The sequence below is a fragment of the Hylobates moloch genome, unplaced genomic scaffold (genome assembly GCF_009828535.3).
Source record: "Hylobates moloch isolate HMO894 unplaced genomic scaffold, HMol_V3 SCAFFOLD_6, whole genome shotgun sequence".
NCBI lineage: Eukaryota > Metazoa > Chordata > Mammalia > Primates > Hylobatidae > Hylobates > Hylobates moloch.
In genome coordinates this window covers 9,055,799-9,069,295 of record NW_026652281.1, presented here as the reverse complement: position 1 = coordinate 9,069,295, position 13,497 = coordinate 9,055,799, and the positions used below count along the sequence as shown (strand labels likewise).

The window sequence follows — 13,497 nt, the reverse complement described above, 5'->3', positions numbered from 1 at the left end:
AGGAAGGTGTGATTTGGTCTGAAAGAATACAGTAAAAAAGACACACTTGTAGTTAGCATAATTTTTTAAACTGTGCTCTTTTTAGTAGCCCCAGAAAAACTACAGAAATTGGAAACATGCAGAAATTCTAATTTGCTGAGGAACTGATCTGAACGACCAGCCTCATTTTCATAGTAGTATGCCCATGCAGAACTCCCTAATGGTTTATTAAAACCTAAAGCTGGCCAGGCGCCGTGGCTCACACCTGTAATCCCAGCACTTTGGGAGGCCGAGGCGGGTGGATCATCTGAGGTCAGGAGTTTGAGACCAGCCTGGCCAACATGGTGAAACCCCATCTCTACGAAAAATACAAAAATTAGCCAAGCATGGTCGTGGTCTGGGTGCCTGTATTCCTAGCTACCCTGTAGGCTGAGGCAGAATTGCCTGAACCCAGGAGGTGGAGGTTGTAATGAGCCAGTATCATCTCATTGCACTCTGGCCTGGGCAAAAGAACAAGACTCCATCTCAAAAAAACAAAACAAAACAAAACCTAAAGCTAACGACTAAACTACCTGGGAGGTGATACCAGAAAAAAAATTTAACACTTGCCAGGGTAACCTATTCAGTTTCTCAAGTTTTAGTTACTAGAAAGCTTTCTTCAAAACTTTTATTAATCTGCTGTATTAATGCCAAAACCATTCAAAATGAATATGAGATATGAGGTCATGAAAATTAAATTCCCTGGATTCAGTCAATTTGGAGGGCCATTCAAAGCCTGTATTTTTGGCAGCACTGTGACATAAATGACAGTGGATTTGGCTCCGTGTTCTAAATTGTGGAAGAGCAAGTTGCCATATGTTCTGCTCTTTGCAAAAAGAGGGGTTGTTACAGAGCAAGTATGTGTGTCTTTGGGAGGAAAAGGAAAAAATAAAAAACTGCCCACCTTCTTCAGAGACTATAACCACTCATGGACTTTCATACTCTAGAATGGCCACGTTTGCTTCCCACCTTTATTTAGAACATTCATCCTCCCCACCTCCCCTGAGATTCCCATTTAATTTTTTTTTTTTTTTTGAGATGGAGTCTCGCTCTGTTGCCCAGGCTGGAGTGCAGTGGCGCCATCTTGGCTCACTGCAGGCTCTGCCTCCCGGGTTCACACCATTCTTCTGTGTCAGCCTCTCGAGTAGCTGGGACTACAAGTGCCCGCCACCACGCCCGGCTAATTTTTTTGTATTTTGAGTAGAGACGGGGTTTCACCGTGTTAGCCAGGATGGTGTCGATCTCCGGACCTCATGATCTGCTCGCCTCAGCCTCCCAAAGTGCTGGGATTACAGGCGTAAGCCACCGCGCCCGGACCCATTTAAATATTTTTATAGTAAAATTTGCTAAGGGACTGATTTAGACCAGGAAATGTGAAAATCATTACCACAACCACCCAACTATTTAACAAATTTCTTATCCTATCACCTTTCATACCTGTGAAATGATGATAGTAATCGATGTCTAGAGAACTTTCAAAACAAAAGGGTAAACTATGTAATTATTACTCATCCCCATCTATTTTCAAAGCAGACAGATTAACCTGATTGATAATTACACAATATAGACAATCATCCAGGATACCTTGGATACTTTTTTTTTTTGAGACACATTCTCACCATCACCCAGGCTGAGTAGAGTGGTGTGATCTTGGCTCACTGCAGCCTTGACCTCCCAGACTCAAAATGATCCTACCTGCTCCCAAATAGCTGGGACCACAGGCACATGCCACCATGCCAGGCTAATTTTTGTATTTTTGTAGAGATGGGGTTTCACCATGTTGCCCAGGATGGTCTCCATCTCCTGGGCTCAATAGATCCACCCACCTTGGCCTCCCAAAGTGGTAGGATTGCAGGCGTGAGCCACCACGCCTGGCCAATACTTAAGGGTGCAAAGATATAGTTCAGCACTGATATGGCTACTGGCAGAGTCTTGGAATGAACAGTTTCTTCAACTGAGGAGCAGGAAAGATTTGTATGTTATTTGCCTACCTACTTTCGCTAAGTCCTTATATTTGCTGTTTATTCACCACCAGAAGGTGGTACTATATGAATACTTCTCTTTTCCTCTAGTAACTGAGAAAATGATACAGGAGTTTATCTCCTCTTGCTCTGTATGTATATACATATATTTGCATGTGCATAAAGACCCCCCACCCCAATATTATCAGCATATTACAGCTGGTTAGCATATGCTATATATTAGCTACTTGGAAGTAACTTCTGGCACTCTAAATATGCTTAAGCTGCAAACAATACTATCAAAGTCCATTATCTGAGCTCATAAAGCTTCAATCTGTGTCCACTTTTATTCCTGTGACTTAAGTGGAAACCTGAATGTGGTTTAACTTCTTAAAAATACCATGTGCTATACTGATCAAAACTTCCACCTTCCTTTGTCTTTTGTCTTCTTTCTTCGGACCTCGCATGACAGAAAATCAAAGTCAGTGATTTATTTTTTATTATGTTAAAGGTGACAGATCTTGGCTTAAGAAAAACCAGACTTGTGACTAAAGGAAACATTTTCTTGGAGCTTTCCATTGTTCTGGCTTAAATTTCCTTTTAAAAAGTAACTTTCCATAAGTTAGCACTTTCACGAATACTAGCAGAGTCACTAAATGAAATATTAACATCAAAACAAAAAAACGTGATTAACGAAGAAGTATTTTATTATTTTGCCGCAAAGCTGTTGCTTCACTGTATAAAAATAGCACCAGCAAATGCAGTGTATTGCAAAATTAAGATAGTGGTGTTCCTCATCTGACACTGTACAAACAACAAAAACCTCTTCACTTCCAGTTATTTCCAATGGAAAGATCATTAAGTATTTCATCCCAAATCCAGGTATAGATACATGCAAGTTACAATATTATATAAGGCTTAAGAATAACAATGTTATCTTTGAATAATGTAATTTTTATAACTAGTTTTTACCATGGATAATTTCACGAATTCTGAACACTACAGCCTAGTCTAAAAATCAGAGGATATTGTTAAAAAGATGTGTTATTATATTTATCTGTAATCATTAGAAAGTTAAAGGGTATTTTCTTTCATTAGCAGTGTTAACAGTAGTTTTTTTTTCCCCATCGGTAATGCTAAAAGTTGCTATTCTAAGTCTTCTGTCCACCACTAATTTAAGACAACTCTGCTGGGATGCATTATTTCATACTAGTTTATTTAGGAGTTCCATTTTCACTCAATAGATTTTATGTATTTCTCATATGCTTCTTCACTCATAAGTTCATCTAGTTCTGAAGGGTTACTCAGTGTCATCTTGATCAGCCAACCTGCAACCAGAAGACAACCTTATATTCCACATTAACTTTTTAAAAAGTCAAATTCATCCAAAAAGTAAAATAAATTTCTGAGTGCCTCAATCTCGTATTCTTTACAAAAACCATACATTATTTGTTCATGGAACTTTAAATTTTAGCCTTAAGAATTAAAATACTTGTATATAACAAATGAAAATAATTATGGCTAGAATAGATTCCACCGTAATAAATTAAGAACTCTTAGGTTGTAATAAGCATCAGAAAATGACATTTAAATCTTTAAGGGCCGGGCACGGTGGCTCATGCCTGCAATCCCAATACTTGAGGAAGCCAAGGCAGGCAAATCACTTGAGGCTAGGAGCTCTAGACCAGCCTGGCCAACACAGTGGAACCCCATCTCTACCAAAACCACAAAAATTAGCCGGACATGGTGGCGGTTGCCTGCAGTCCCAGCTACTGGCAAGCTGAGGCATAAGTGCTTGAACCCGGGAAGGGGAGGTTGCAGTGCGCTGAGATCACACCACCGCACTCCAGCCTGGGTGACAGAGGAAGACTCTGTCTCAAAAAAAAAAATAAAAATAAGTCCTTAAATATATGATCCAAATACACAAGGCCAGGTATGTCTTTAACAAATGGAACACTAACTAATGAAGTTAAGGGGATTAGAAACAGTAGTAATTAGAAGGGCTAGGTGACAGACAAAAGAGAACTACAACCTAATCCTAAGTTAGCCATTTATCAGCCATGTGACCCTGACAGATAAATCCTTTGGAGCCTCTATTCATCTACAAAATACAGAAAATTGCTGTTAGCTTACCTCATTAGATTACAGGGATGAAAATGTGAGAAAACCAAAAATTAATGCAAAATATATATATTTTTTTACCTCTCATATCACACAATATGAGTGGCTGCTTTATGTCTGAAAAAGTAAATACTTTGCAGGTGTTTATGCCAAAACCAAAGAATCTACAACTGATATCAAGAACCTTCAAAATAAGGTAATGCTTTTATCATCAGAGTTTTTTTTGTTTTGTTTTTTTTTTGAGACAGTCTCGCTCTGTCACTCAGGCTGGAGTGGAGTGGTGCGATCTTGGCTCACTACAGACTGCAGCCTTGACCTCCCAGGTTCAAGCAATTCTCCTACCTCAGCCTCCCTAGTAACTGAGACTACAGGCACATTCCACCACAACCAGCTAATTTTTTATTTCTACAGAGACAGAGTTTCACCATGTTGCCCAGGCTGGTCAACAACTCCTGGACTAAAAAGCAATCCACCCACCCCGGCCTCCCAAAGTGCTGGGATCAGAGGCTTGAGCCACTGCACCTAGCCACAAATCTTAAACATAACTTTATGTATTCAACTAACCTCTGTTTTTCTTTTAAAGCAGAACATCTCTATTTAGTACCACGAAGTAGAAAAAGATGAACTCACAATCAGCTAAACTTGTTTTAAATTCTAGATAAAATATTAACTGCAGTAGTAATTCCTTGAGAAATTTCTAGCAACAGCTTACCATCTTCATAACAAGATTTGTTTACAAGTCCTGGATTTTCTGCAAGAGCGTCATTAATTTCAGTTACTTCTCCTGATAAAGGAGAATAGAGTTCACTAGCAGCTTTCACACTTTCCAAAGCACCAAACTCATCTAAGTGGAAAAAAAAAATGAAAGAAAACATGAAATGTTAAAAGTCAGTGACTTGAAAACATAAAATATGAAACAGTAGATTCCTGTCATATGGCTATGACTTTAAAATTCCAAATTTCCTTTTTCCACTGTCACCAGGCTGCAGTACAGTGGCGTGATCTCGGCTCACTGCCACCTCCGCCTCCTGGGTTCAAGCGATACTCCTGCCTCAGCCTCCCAAGTAGCTAGGATTACAGGCGTGCACCACCATGCCCAGCTAATTTTTGTATTTTTAGTAGAGACAGGGTTTCCCTGTGTTGGCCAGGCTGGTCTTGAACTCCTGACCTCGTGATCAACCCGCCTCGGCCTCCTAAAGTGCTGGGATTACAACTGTGAGCCACCATGTCTGGCCTAAATTTCTTTAGTTAAAAATAAAACCTAAGTTTTGTCAGGCTATAATAACTCACGAGAAGGGTATATACTGTCTCAATAAAGTGGACCTATCTGTGTGTCCTGGACACAGTGAATAACAAACGGTGATGTGTCTGAATGCCAGATGTGTGTAGGTCCAGTAAAACTCGATGTTCTTCCAACTTAGCTGTGGCTCAGAAAAAAACAAAATGAAAACTTTAGAATGTTCCAGTGACAGTGAAGTACTTTGTACCAGACCACCTTCCTGCAGATAACAATTGTAAGCTCTGGGCCAGGTGTGGTGGCTCATGCCTGTAATTCCAGCTCTTTGGAAGACCGAAGCAGGCACATCACCTGAGGTCAGTAGTTTGAAACCAGCCTAGCCAACATGGTCTCTACTAAAATACAAAAAAATTAGCTGGGCATGGTGGTGGGCACCTGTAATCCCAGCTACTTGGGAGACTTGAGGCAGTAGAATCGCTTGAATCCGGGAGGCGGAGGTTGCAGTGAGCGGAGCCCATGCCATTGCACTCCAGCCTTGCTGACAGCGTTAGACTCCATCTCAAAAACAAAAAAACACAACTATAAACTGTGAACTACAGGCAAGGAGCGGTGGCTCACACCTGTAATCCCAACACTTTGGGAAGCCAAGGCAGGTAGGTCACTTGAGGTCAGGAGTTCAAGACCAGCCCGGCCAACATGGTGAAACCCCGCCTCTACCAAAAACTCAAAAAAAAAAAAAAAAAAAAATTAGCCTGGTGTGGTGGTGCATGCCTGTAGTCCCGGCTACTCGGGAGGCTGAAAAAGGAGAATTGCTTGAACCTGGGAGGGGGAGGTTGCAGTGAGCCAATATCGTGCCATTGCATTCCAGCCTGGGCAACAGAGTAAGACTCCGTCTCAAAAAAAGAAGATAAAAAGGCTGAGAAGTTAACAGTCTTAGGGACCCGATAGGACAGTATCAAGTGATACGATGAACATGTCTCAAATCAGAAAAGAAAAAAGGAATCAAGTGGGAAGAGAAAGAAATCATGACTAAAATAAGAAGTCTCCAAATTTAATCAAAAAAAATTCAATCTACAGATTCAAGAAGCTTGGTAAACCCCAAAAACAGCCAAACGTAACACACACTGTATGATTCCTTTCATATAAAGTTAAAGAATAGGCAAAATTAACCTATGGTGTAGAAACGAGAGAAGAGGTCATCTATTTGACTGGGAAGATATATTTAAGTGTGTACATTTGTTAAAACTCACTGAATTGTACACTTCTGGTCCATGCATTTCACTGTATGTAGATTTTATATCAAGTTAAAAAACTACCTTTAGCAGAATGTCTTAAAAGGGTATTCATTAGTTTAAGGATATTATCTAACATATTGATATTAATACACTTTTTTTCTTTTTCTTTTGAGACAGAGTCTTGCTCTCTCACCCAGGCTGGAGTGCAGTGATGGGATCTCAGCTCACTGCAACCTCTGCCTCCCAGGTTCTAGCAATTCTCCTCTCAGCCTCCTAAGTAGCAATTACTTTTGCACCAACCTAATACTTGGGTCAAAAGCACTCTAACTGGCTGGGCACTGTGGCTCACACTTGTAATCTCAGCGCTCTGGGAGGCCAAAGCAGGCAGATCATTTGAGGTCAGGAGTTTGCGACCAGCCTGGCCAACATGGGGAACCCCGTCTCTACTAAAAATACAAAAATTAGCTGGGCGTGGTGGCACGTGCCTGAGACACAAGAATTGCTTGAACCCAGGAGGCAAAGGTTAGTGGGCCGAGATGGTGCCACTGCACTCCAGCCTGGCTGACAAAGCAAGCCTGTCTCAAAAAAAGCACTCTAATTAATCCAGGGTACAAACAAATTACTATTCAATGTAAAGATCAGGTAAAGAGAATTCATGGCATGGATCATTCTTTTTTTTTTGAGACGGAGTCTCGCTCTGTCGCCCAGGCTGGAGTGCAGTGGTGCAATCTCGGCTCACTGCAAGCTCCGCCTCCCAGGTTCACGCCATTCTCCTGCCTCAGCCTCTCCGAGTAGCTGGGACTACAGGCGCCCGCCACTACGCCCGGCTGATTTTTTTGTATTTTTAGTAGAGACGGGGTTTCACCGTGGTCTCGATCTCTTGACCTCGTGATCCGCCCGCCTCGGCCTCCCAAAGTGCTGGGATTACAAGCGTGAGCCACCGCGCCCGGCCGATGGCATGGATCATTCTAAGATCCTAAGAACACTCACCTTGTTTGTTCAATTTTGTCCCAACTTCAGGCAGACTACAGTAAACAACATCTCCCAACGCTTCCTAAATAAAACAAGACAAAACCAAAAATCTCTTAAGAAGTTACAATTAAACCCTCCAGTAAATAGAACAAGCCAAACACTGAATCCCCTATAATTAAGATTTAGTACATATTTTATACCGGAGGGGCTACATTCTTGAGTTTTCCTTAAAATCCTTTAAACATGTAAAAACCACTCTCGGTCAGGTGTAGATTACAGTTCACGCCTGTAATCCGAGCACTTTGAAAGGCCCAAGGTGGGCGTATCACTTGAGGTCAGCAGTTCGAGACCAGCCTGGTTGACATGGTGAAACCCGGTCTCTAATAAAAATACAAAAATTAGCTGGGTGTGGTGGCAGGCACTTGTAATCCCAGCTACTCAGGAGAATGAGGCAGGAGAATCACTTAAATCTGGGAGGCAGAGGTTGCACTGAGTTGAGATTGCGCCTGTGTATTCCAGCCTTGGTAACAGACCAAGACTCCATGTCAAGAATAAAAATAAATGGCTGGGTGCGGTAGTTCATGCCTGTAATCCCAGCTCTTAGGGAGGCAGAGGTGGGAGGACAGCTTGAACCCAGGAGTTTGAGACCTGCCTTGGCAATACAGCAAGACCTTGTTCTCCAAAAATAAGTAAAATAAAATGATTTTAAAAAACTATTCTCAACTCAGGAGCTGCAAGAGACCAGCTACCAGCCAGATCTGGCTCACAGGCTTTAGCAACCCAACACAAGCCTCATGTACCACACAACACTGCTAGCTCTTTGTTTGGTTTGGTTTTGAGACAGTTTCTCCCTTGTTGCCCAGGCTGGAGTGCAGTGGCCTGATCTCAGCTCACTGCAACCTCTGGCTCCCAGGTTCAAGCGATTCTCCTGCCTCAGCCTCCCAAGTAGCTGGGATTACAGGTGCCCGCCATCATGCCCGGCTAATTTTTTTACATTTTTTGCTAGAGATGCAGTTTCACCATGTTGGCCAGCTGGTCTTGAACTTCTGACCTCAGGTGATCCACTAGCCTCGGCCTTCCAAAGTGCTAGGATTACAGGTGTAAGCCACTGCGCCTGGCAAACACTGCTAGCTCTTCTGAGCATGAACATATTTGCTGTTCTTCCACCTCTGCAGTTTTATGTACACCACTGCCACCAACGCATTTGCTGAAATCCTGCTCACTGATTCTACAAATCATAGTCCTCACACCTTGTACTCCCTGAAGTCCTTGACTCCAGAAAGAAGTGGTCTCAAGTGAATTACAACCCCACTGTTCCGATGCCATCAAGTCATGTTTGCAAGTCATTCTCACGTAGGTAATTCCCCTCACAAATAAACTCTAGGAGGTAAGGATGACATCTTACACATCTCAAAAAATACCCAATACTGGGCCTCATAGTAGGTATACAGAGATGCCAAGGAAGATATAATTGTCAGTGATTCTCAACACACAACAATCTTACATGTCTGAGGAATTTTGTACAGTCACGTGCCGCCTAATGGTGTTTTGGTCAACAACAGACCACATACATGACAGTGGTCCCATGAAATTATAATATAGTTAGTATCACTTATCCAAAATGCTTGGGACCAGAAGTGTTTTGGATTTCAGATTTTGGAATACCTGCATTATACTTAACACATGAGCACTCCTCATCCAAGATTCTGGAATCCAAAATGCTCCAATGAGCACTTTCTTTAAAGAGTCACATTGGTGCTCAAAAAGTTTCAGGTTTTTGGAGTATTTCAGGGATTAGAGACGCTCAACCTGTGCCATATTTTTACTGTACCTTTTGTGTTTTGATAGGCAATTGTGTTACGATCGCCTACAGTATTCAGTACAGTAACATGCTGTATAGGTTTGTAGCCCAGGAGCAAAGGCTGTACCATACAGTCAAGGTGTGTAATAGGCTGTACCATCTAGGTGTGTGTAAGGGCACCCTAGGAGGCTCACACAAGGATGAAATCTCCTAGGAGGCAGTTATCAGAACACAGCTCCATCATTAAGTGACACATGACTGTATTCCCATCAGTTAACATCCCCCCTTCCCCGCCTTACCCAATACATACATCCAGCTGAAAATCACTGAACACGCTAGTATTTGGCTTCTCATTTTCTCTTAAACAGTATCGCCGTATGGAATTGAGGGGAATTTACAAAGAAAAGATGAGCTAAATAAAAGCCTTCCCTTTGTGTAATCTGTGCCTACTGAGGTTTTCTTTCTTCCCATCCTCCTGGTCACGTGTGTATCACTGGACCCACAAAATGCTGGTAACACCCTGCTCTTCTTTTTCCTCTTTCCTTAATTGCCCAGTACAAAACACACACATTTCTTTCTTGAATAAGACATGTTTCCTACTTTCAGTGTTAAACTTGCAACAACTCTTAAAATACTACATAATGCCCTAACTAAATTATGTTTTACTTAATTCAACTCTGGTTGGTTTTCTTTCTTTCTTTTTTTTTTTTTTTTTTTTTTGGAGATGGAGTCTCACTCTGTCACCCAGGCTAGAGTGCAGTGGTGCAATCTCGGCTCACTGCAACTTCTGCCTCCCAGGTCCAAGTGATTCTCCTGTCTCAGCCTCTTGACTAGCTGGGATTACAGGTGTGCACCACCAGGACCAGCTAATTTTTGTATTTTGCAGTGACATGATCATGGTTCACTGCAGCCTCAACCTCCTAGGCTCCAGAGATCCTCCTGCCTTAGCCTCCTGAGTAGCTGGGACCACAGGCATGAGCCACCAGGCCCGGCCAATTTTTTTTTTTTTTTTTTTTTAAACTTTTGGTAGAGACGGGGTCTCACAATGTTGACCAGGCTGGTCTTGAACTCCTGGCCTCAAGCAATCCTCCTGCCTCAGCCTCCCGAAGTGTTGGGATTACAGGCATGAGCCACCTCACACAGCCTAAACACTTTCTAAAAGGTAGAGATAAAGCAAATTATGCAAGAGCACACTGTGACAAATATTTCAATATAATCCAATACCTGTGCAAAATTGCTGATTCCCACTGTTCCAATGCCATTTTCTGTTGTTACCCATTCATGTTTCTCTGTGAATTTACGCACTAAAACAAAAGACCAATATTTCAGAAAAGCAGTAGCATTACTTCTTAAAAGAAGCACTTTTCATTATCATTGCTTTCAAAAGACTTTCCCAGAATTTGTGTTTGACCTGTTGACACTACCTTTAAATAGTGCATGGCTCAGGAAAGAACAAAGATCATGTACAGAGATGACGCATTTAAACAGCAGTACCATTTAAGCAAAGATGGCTTGATCTGAACACCTTGTGCATCTTTTGGAGACTGGATTATCTGCTTTAACATTACTTAGCCTAAATCACAAAAGAAAATTTTGGAGCATATTTCAAATGTATACTTAACTAGTACTGGTCTGTCTTGCAGAAAAAAAAAATCTGTCCCTCTGAAGACAGATTTGGGGTGATGAGGTTTAGGGAGGCAGCATAAAGATGGCTCAGATAAGAAATGACTTAACCTAAAAAAAAAATAATAACAGTAATAATTAGGTGCCTCTTTAGGCAGAGTTGACCTAAGAGAGCTTCAGTGCAGCTTGGGTTACAAAGTAAAATTTTACAGGAATGAAACTGACCTCCTGAACAACTATAATTTGACTAAGTTCTTAAAATTCTACTTTAATCAAATTCAAGCCTGACCTTGAAGATAGTACTACCGTCACTTAAAGAAGAAAATTAAGATCAGAACTCAACAGTCTTCTCAGAGCTAAGCCATGAGTCGGTGGAAAGTCAAGCTCTGCTCATCATTCACTGGACAGGTTCAGCCCTTGAGTTACTGAGCACTTCTCTAAAGATACAGTCAAACGATTCAGGGAGTCCTGAAAGAAGGACCGCCCAATATTTAAGAGTAAAAAGAGTTATTTAGGATATAAAGTTAAAAGTACTTGCCTTAGAGAATAATATTTTTTAAAAAGCATATGCTATATTAAATATATTTCATATTCTGACACCAAGCATTTTTCCAAAAACAATGCAACGTAAGTTCATAGGAAAATGGTTAACTCAAATACTGTTTTAAAGAGTCCTCACTGGCTCATTTCACCCCTTGCCCAAAAGATAGTTGTACTTAAAACAGCATTCAATTGCTTTGGTTACAGCTCTGATATGCAGCACAACGTAAGTAGAGTGTATAATTATTATTTTTATTTTTTATTTTTGTAGAGATGGGGGGGGTCTCACTATGTTGTCCAGACTGGTCTCAAACTCCTGAGCTCAAGTGATCCTCCCACCTCAACCTATGGAAGTGCTGGCATAATAGTGTGTGAGCCACCGTGCCTAGCCAAGTATATAATATAATACTGCTTTCTTTTCCCCCTAATTATGAAACTTTCTAAAGTTCATATCCCTTCAGTGGAAGAAGTCAAAAAATGTGTCACTAAGAAATTTAGTTTGCTTCATTCCACTTCAAAGAACTGAACGTTTCAAGTCAATCTGATGTTCAGATAAGAAAGTTTAAGACGTGTACACTGTGTTCTGACTGAAAGACTCTCCCTACCACCTTTACTAACTACTTCAGGTCTAGATTTAGAAGTCCGTTCCTGCCCAAAGGCTTGTCTAACCAAGTCTAGGTTCCCGGGCCAGCCGACATGCTCTTACAGCACCCTGTACCACTATCCCCCAACACACAAACAGTGCTGAACATGCTAGAGTTCATCTGTCAGTCTCCCCAGGAAGTAGACTGTGTATCGACCAAGAAACAGCAAGGTTTATCTTATTCTCATTTGTTTTCCCAATTCTAAATACAGTGCTTGCCACATAGCAAGCACTCAAAAGCTGAAGGAATGAAATAATTTTTTTTTTCTTCCTTAAATTATCATGTTGCAGGCCAGGCACAGTGACTCACGCGTGTAATCCCAGCACTTTGGGAGGCGGTGGCGGGCGGATCACCTGAGGTCAGGAGTTTGAGACCAGCCTGGCCAGCATAGTGAAACCCCGCCTCTACTAAAAAAATACAAAAATTAGCCAGGTGTGGTGGTACACTCCTGCAATCCCAGCTACTTGGGAGGCTGAGGCATGAGAATTGCTTGAACCCAGGAGGCAGAGGTGGCAGTGAGCTGAGATCACGCCACTGCACTCCAGCCTGAGCAACAGAGCAAGACTCAGTCTCAAAAAAAAAAAAAAAAAAAATCGCTGGGCGTGGTGGCTCACGCCTGTAATCCCAACACTTTGGGTGAAAAATATATCTTTTTGTCCCCTTAAATTATCACGTTTCCTTCCTTATTTTGTCCCCTTAAATTATCATGTTTCCTTCCTCCCTCCCTTCCTTCCTCCCTCCCTCCCTTCCTTGTTGCTTTCTTCCTTCTTTTCTTCCCATTGTGGCCCAGGCTGGAGTGCACGCGGCTCGCTGTGGACTCCCTGCGTCCGGCTTCCGTGATGCTCCTGCCCTGGCCTGCGGGCTGCCTCAGATTGCTGGCGCGCGCCACCACCCCTCCCTCATTTTTCTCCTTTGGCTGCAGGCGCGGTTTCGCCATGTCGGCCAGGCTGGTCTCCAGCTCCTGACCTCCAGTGGTCTGCCCACCTCGGCCTCCCGAGGTGCTGGGACTGCAGACGGAGGCTCGCTCACTCGGTGCTCGGTGTTGCCCGGGCTGGAGTGTGGTGGCATGGTCTTGGCTCACTGCAGCCTCCACCTCCCACGGTGCTGAGATTGCAGCCTCTGCCCGGCCGCTGCCCCGTCTGGGAGGTGGGGAGCGTCTCTGCCTGGCTGCCCATCGTCTGGGTTATGAGGAGCTCCTCTGCCCGGCCGCCCCATCTGGGAGGTGAGGAGCGCCTCTGCCCAGCCGCCAGCCCGTCTAGGAAGTGAGGAGCGCCTCTGCCCAGCCGCCCATCGTCTGGGATGTGAGGAGCGCCTCTGCCCGGCCTCCCTGTCTGGGAGGTGAGGA

The 13,497-nt window shown here is 42.8% G+C and overlaps 1 protein-coding gene across 1 annotated transcript in view; it reads right to left on the bottom strand.

Moving 5' to 3' along the window:
* Positions 1-2,665: 2,665 nt before the first annotated feature.
* GCSH (glycine cleavage system protein H) overlaps positions 2,666-13,497 on the bottom strand; it is a 21,793-nt gene continuing 10,961 nt past the window's right edge. Inside the window, exons 2-5 of the mRNA XM_032156344.2 lie at positions 10,570-10,649; positions 7,563-7,626; positions 4,813-4,944; positions 2,666-3,307 (exon numbers count right to left, since the gene is read on the bottom strand). Of these exons, the coding sequence (XP_032012235.1) occupies positions 3,213-3,307; positions 4,813-4,944; positions 7,563-7,626; positions 10,570-10,649 (371 nt within the window). The 3' untranslated portion in view covers positions 2,666-3,212. The remainder of the gene's footprint in view (positions 3,308-4,812; positions 4,945-7,562; positions 7,627-10,569; positions 10,650-13,497) is intronic.